Below are 6,044 nucleotides of genomic sequence, written 5' to 3'. Positions count from 1 at the left end.
AACAGTAATACTAATACTACTACTACTAGTACTACTACTACTACTACTACTACTAATAATAATAATAATAATAATAATAATAATAATAATAATAACAATAATAATAGTGATAATAATAGCAATAATAATAACAATAATAATAATAATAGTAATAACTATAATAATAGAAAAATTGCAGCAAAAATAAAGTTGTAGAAAAGTTACTTTAAACGCCAAAATATAGCTCCGGCAAAATTTTTAATAACAGCAAAGCGATTTTGTGTTAGTGATAATAATAATAATAATGATAATAATAATAATGATGATGCTGATGATGATGCTAATGGTGGTGATAATGATGATGATGATGATAGTGGTGCGGATGAATAAATTCTCCAAATGTATGGTAAATGTGGTTGGACGGATAGTTGATCTGGATAGGTGCAGCAGGGAACGATAAAATGAGTGACATGCGATTACGACGAAACGAAACGAACAATTTTGGTATTTCTTGGTGAATTTCGATTTATCTTAATAGACCACCTTACATTTTACTCCTTTCTCCTATTTATCGTGTCTACTGCTCCTATCGATGAGCGATAACGGTAAGACATCAGAGGAAAAGAAATAGAAATTCTGCAAAAATGAAAAAATTTTGATAATATTTGCTCATACAGTTACTCTTACTTATATCCATCGATTGTCTAATTTCATCATGTTGATGACGTTGATAATGATAACGACAATGATGATGATAATGATGATGATAAAATACGAATAATAGGAGTAAATAAGGAAAAGTAATAAAGGTTATTGAATAAGTTGAATCATGTATAACAAATGTGAAGCAATCATTTTCTCTGTTTTTTTTGCAATACAATTTGTAATAGCTAATTCGTGATCAACAATTTTAAATGTCATTTAAAAAGTTGTAGATCTACAAGGATTTGTAATCTTTATCAGAATGAAAAGATGATGAAGGAAAAGAAAGGAAGATATTTGAGAGAAAAGATTAGGAAAAAGTTTAATGCGTAAGTGTGATTGAAATGAGCTTACGCAGATATCTAGATATCCAGTTGTCCTTTATCAGGATAACCGGTTCATTTTATCCTGTTATTGAATTGCTATATATCTTGCGTTTACATTTCGATTTTCGACATTTAGCAATCGTAAGAAAAGAATAGATTAAAATCATCGATCGGGCGAATAGAAGTGAAGATTTAGGAAATATTTATTGTAACAAATCGAAGCTATTTTTATTTTATAAAACAATACAGTGCTGATAATTAATCCGACATTGTATAAAAGCTGGCGCCTTAAGCATTCCAATTCATTATTTTTTCTTAAGTTGTATAGTTATGTTTAATTGCGTATACAACGAATACTCTTATCAGGCATCATAAAATGTGGTAAGATTAGTTTTTTCCTACAGTTCTTGTTCTATTTCATTTTTTTGGCCTAAATTTTAATTTATTACTTATCATAATTATATATTTCCATCCTTTTCCCTCAACAAATCATCCCCTAAATGAAATTTATTGGCATATTTTACGCTTATCATACTGAGCAAATGCTAAGTTCAAATAATTGTCAGAAAAGCGAAAAATTCTTGTAAAACTTAATAATTTTATTGTGTGAATTTCTGCTCGGAAATAAAGCATTCACAATTTTCTTATTCCTTAAAATGTAAAACATAAAAATTATTGCCTTCATTAAATTTGTAGAAATTTTTATTCTTTATAATGCATAATGATGAATTTTGAAGCATTAAAATCCAGAAGACCTTATCTTTTTTTACGGAAAAATTGATTTTTAATATGTACTCCTTCTACGAGGTCCGAAATTCATTGTTATTTTTTTGCAATTCTTCCATTTGAATTCTAAATAAAATTTATATTAAATCATTCATAATCACTTGCAACTCTAATGAAATAATATTTGTTGAATCGATCACTTGTCTTAAAATCATGCAAAAATTTGGCATAAGAAGGAGTTTTTAATGTAAAATGGTCATTTTTTTATTAAATTACTGTCAATAAACCATTTTCAACTGCTCGACTTTTTTCATACTTAAACAATTCAAATGTCATACGAATTATTAAAGTGCTTTAAATTCGAACAAAATCAAATATCAGCGTTTTCGGCTGCTATTTTAGCTCATATTTACACATTCTGAAATACCTAAAATACATCGATTGTAGTGTACCGTCATGAGATGTGTGAAAAAGATTTTTCTCTCCGAACATTTAACAAGCATGTCTAACGCGAGTTAATGCTAAAAGATGCGAGTTATCGATTTATTTGTAAAACTTTCACCTTTCGTTTATTATGCAAAGTTTATGATTTTCTTGTAAACTTCATGAAAATCTAACAACACGTTAATGATGAAGTGGCAATCAGGTTTACAGCATTAATTATTTGTTAAAATTGATTAAAAAAAAAGGAATTTGTACGATTAAAAACAAATCCATTTTCTGCATTTCCAAGTATTCTTCTTTTTTAGCATTTAAGAAATACACCTATTTGTTCTGATTTCTTTAAAAATTCTCAAATCGTCAATGAAGAAAAAGCTTTTCATGTCAGAATAAAAAATTCCGATTTGTTGGCAGAACTGTATTTAAAATGTTCGCCTATGATGTCCATTTGTATCAACCAAAAACACCATTCTATCTGATCCTCCCTTTTTTCAAAAATTGCCAAACGATATCCCTTTTCCTCCTTCGAAAAAAAGAAGGATGCAAATATCTATTAAATATTTAAAAATATTCTCTCCAGTAGTACAATTTGAATGAATTTACAAAATTAATGTGATAGTTCTTCAAGTAAATCTCTCATCTTTTCCCTCAGCAGTTTTAGGAAAATAGAGATTGCTATCAGGAGAGCAATGACAACAAATGAAGAAAAAAAAAAAAAACTAAAATTTCATGTCTGACAATAATCTTTAATATCGTTTCTAAATTCAAAAACTGATTCCTGTAAGAGCGAAAGTGACAAGAATTGAAATTTTTAGTGTTAGTTCAGAAAAGAAATTGTTATTTAATCGAAATTAATCTCTGCAAAGATTTTATTAAAATCCGAGATAAACGAGAATTAAAATAAGTAACATAGAGGAAGTCTTTTTTTTTGAAAAAAGGAAAGTAAGCCGAAAAATTGGCGGTTCAATTAACATATTAAGAACAAAAGAAGGTCAGAAGTATGGATGGATGAGAAAGCTGAAAAACAACAAAAATAAGAGAATTAATGATAAACATAAATAGGAGATTGTTTAACAGAAAATGTTTTTGCATTTTGAGGAAACAAATGAAATTATTTTCTTTGTTAATAAAAGATTTTAGAAAATATTCATACTAAAACAACTTGAAAACACGTTAAAATAATATTTATAGGGCAGATTTTTTACTAAAATACACCAGTTGTAATTAAAACAGATACTAGCAATAACTGCTAATCCTATCACCAGTTAATTCGACATATTTGCGTGCCGGAAGCAGAATTACTTATGCATCCGAAGAAAATCTGTTTGATTTTCAACTCCATTCAATAGCCAGATTATTTTAGATAATATCAACCAAAGCTTTTATTCCTGCCTAAATTGTTTAATTCTTTCTTTTTTAAACATTTGTTATGTTTCCCTAAGTTAATCATCTTTTATCATTGGTTTGTCAGTATGACTCATTTTTGCAATAGCTGTACTTTAAAAATTAATATCATAATTTATAATATCACTTTGCAATTACAGTATCATAATATGCTTAAACATTTGCAAATTTCAAACGTGATCTTACTTATTATAACAATTTCATAATTATATTATTGTCAATCAATGAATTAAAGATACTGAAAAAATAGAATAAATGAGGTACTTATTGCCGTGACAGTTAAAAGAAAAGGAATTAAGAAAGTGAGGGAGATTGTTATTGTTCGTTGTAGAAACAGTCAAGTTTTAAAGGAATGATTTACAGTGTACCGGTTCGTTGTGTGTTCGAAATGCACAACAGATTATCCTTTATTATCGTTTGGATACCAAATACAGTAAAAATAGGTTCAAATAGTTCCAATTACAATAGAATGACTTCCAGGGTAAAACCAGTAGAATAATAAGAGATTTTGTAAGGATTAGTAGACTGGGAGAAATAGATGGCGAGTGTTTTTGTGAACCTGAGTGTCGACAGATGGGTTTTTGGCAACAATGAATGGATCTTAGGATTCCTTATGTTTATATAAGGAATGTGTAAGGAGAAAGAAATGCGATGCTTAACAAATATCTAGAGATAAACATGTTGGATATAAACATGTTTATAAGATTAGATATCTTTACAGTATGCTCATCCATGTTTATATTCGTTGTCATCCAAATATGCGCAAATCTCAACATCAGACAAAGCTCTACATTTTTTTTTTTACATGCAAACTATTTGCATTTTCAGACGATTTAAAGATTAGATAGCTGATTCGTGACCTTATGCATGAGAGAAAAAACAAATGTAAATGCAAACTATTTGAATGAATAATTTCATGATGCTATTTCGGTTTTTATGACACTTATTCCGGGAAATAAATTTGATTTATTTGTTTTAAAAAATTTGATAAAAATATGTAATAAAAACCAAGCAAAAATGTTACAAAATAAAAGGAGAAAGAATAATATAGAAGTTGGAAAAAAATATAAGTTAGAAAAGGAATTCGAAAAATGAAAACGAAAAAATGGTAGAAGGGATATTCGAAGATAAAATTATCGTCCTTCTCCACACAATCAAAAAATTTAGAAAAAAATGATGATAATGAAATTGATGAGAAAAATTCTTTATACTGTTATCCATCAAATATCTTTTTGTATTTTCTGGCCTAAAATACAATCAATCTTTTTGAGTTCTGATTATCGAAGGTGACTGCAACTTTGACAAAACTAAGAAAATAGCCAGGTTAACTCAGAACTGTATTAGGAAACAGATTCAATATCAAATGGATCCAACCAAATTCGTCCTTTTTTTGGTTCCGCTGATGAGAAGCATACTCAGAGAGATCTCTTAGCTATTCACGTATGAATCTCAATAGTTTGTCGCAAAACATGGTTAACGAAGAATTGCAACTCGCTGAAACTTTCCGCTTCACGACTAGTTGGTGCGTAACATTTATAAAATTTGTATGTTTGACCACTTGAGAGAGCAATATAAGAGCATTCCATGCACAAAAATGTTAGTAAAACGAGTAATAGTTGGAAGAAAAGATTGAGAATTCGACCAGCTTTCTATCACCAATGGAAAAGTCGGATGGAATCTGTTTGTCGCAGGTTGCTTACTCTTCAATCTCAACATTTTCTAAAAAAGCATTGCATTTGAATTCTTAGCGAAATACTGATTGTCTTTTTCAGTTCCGGACAAAAATTTCCGATTCATCGTCTTATAGGATTGCAATTTCATATCAAAATACAAAAGACACAAATAATAGAAAACGACGTAAATTATACAACTTTCTCTGAATGGAAAATTATACAATCGACGGTACAGCTTATTTTGGGATGCTTCTATTTCTGGCACAAATACAAATTTATGTAATTCAATGAAAGACTTCCAAAGACACGAAATAATCTGTTTTCCAGTGCTTCCACTGACACGAAATATTCTGTCAATCCCAATTTCTGTAGAAAAACCGTTTGTGACAATTCATAAAAGGCTTCCAGTGACACAAAATATTTTGTTAATCCCAATTTGCATAAAAAAACTGTATGTGACAGTATTATTTACTTTTTTGCATAATCTGTATGAAATGCTTTCCGTTTTACAATGCCTTGCTATTCAATGCTAAATGGAAAACAGATTAATTTCGATTTTTCCCGAACCTTTCTGATCTTTGACTGATTCGACCTTTTCATTTTAAAAAGTTAATATTTTCGTTCAGAATTCATTCTACTGTCACAAATTGTTTCTCTCCTCACCAAATTCGTTTCTACAAATTTCTCTACTCATTTAATAGTATTGATTAATCATTGTAGCTAAAACAAAAAAGTAATTGTGAAACTTATCCTTCACTGAAGCAACCGAATTTGGGTCTAAATCTCATACGTA

At 28.9% G+C, this 6,044-nt stretch overlaps 1 protein-coding gene across 1 annotated transcript; it reads left to right on the top strand.

The window, feature by feature from the left end:
• Nucleotides 1-195: 195 nt before the first annotated feature.
• LOAG_11856 (hypothetical protein) lies at nt 196-369 on the top strand (the record flags this gene model as incomplete). The annotated part of the gene is made up of 1 exon (XM_003147373.1): nt 196-369. A coding segment is annotated over one exon (174 nt), but the record flags the coding sequence as incomplete, so codon positions are not given.
• Nucleotides 370-6,044: the final 5,675 nt, after the last annotated feature.

This window comes from Loa loa (genome assembly GCF_000183805.2).
Source record: "Loa loa unplaced genomic scaffold supercont3.101, whole genome shotgun sequence".
NCBI classification, from domain to species: Eukaryota; Metazoa; Nematoda; class Chromadorea; order Rhabditida; family Onchocercidae; genus Loa; species Loa loa.
The sequence above is the reverse complement of the archived record's forward strand: the minus strand, read 5'-3'. Positions and strand labels throughout refer to the sequence as shown.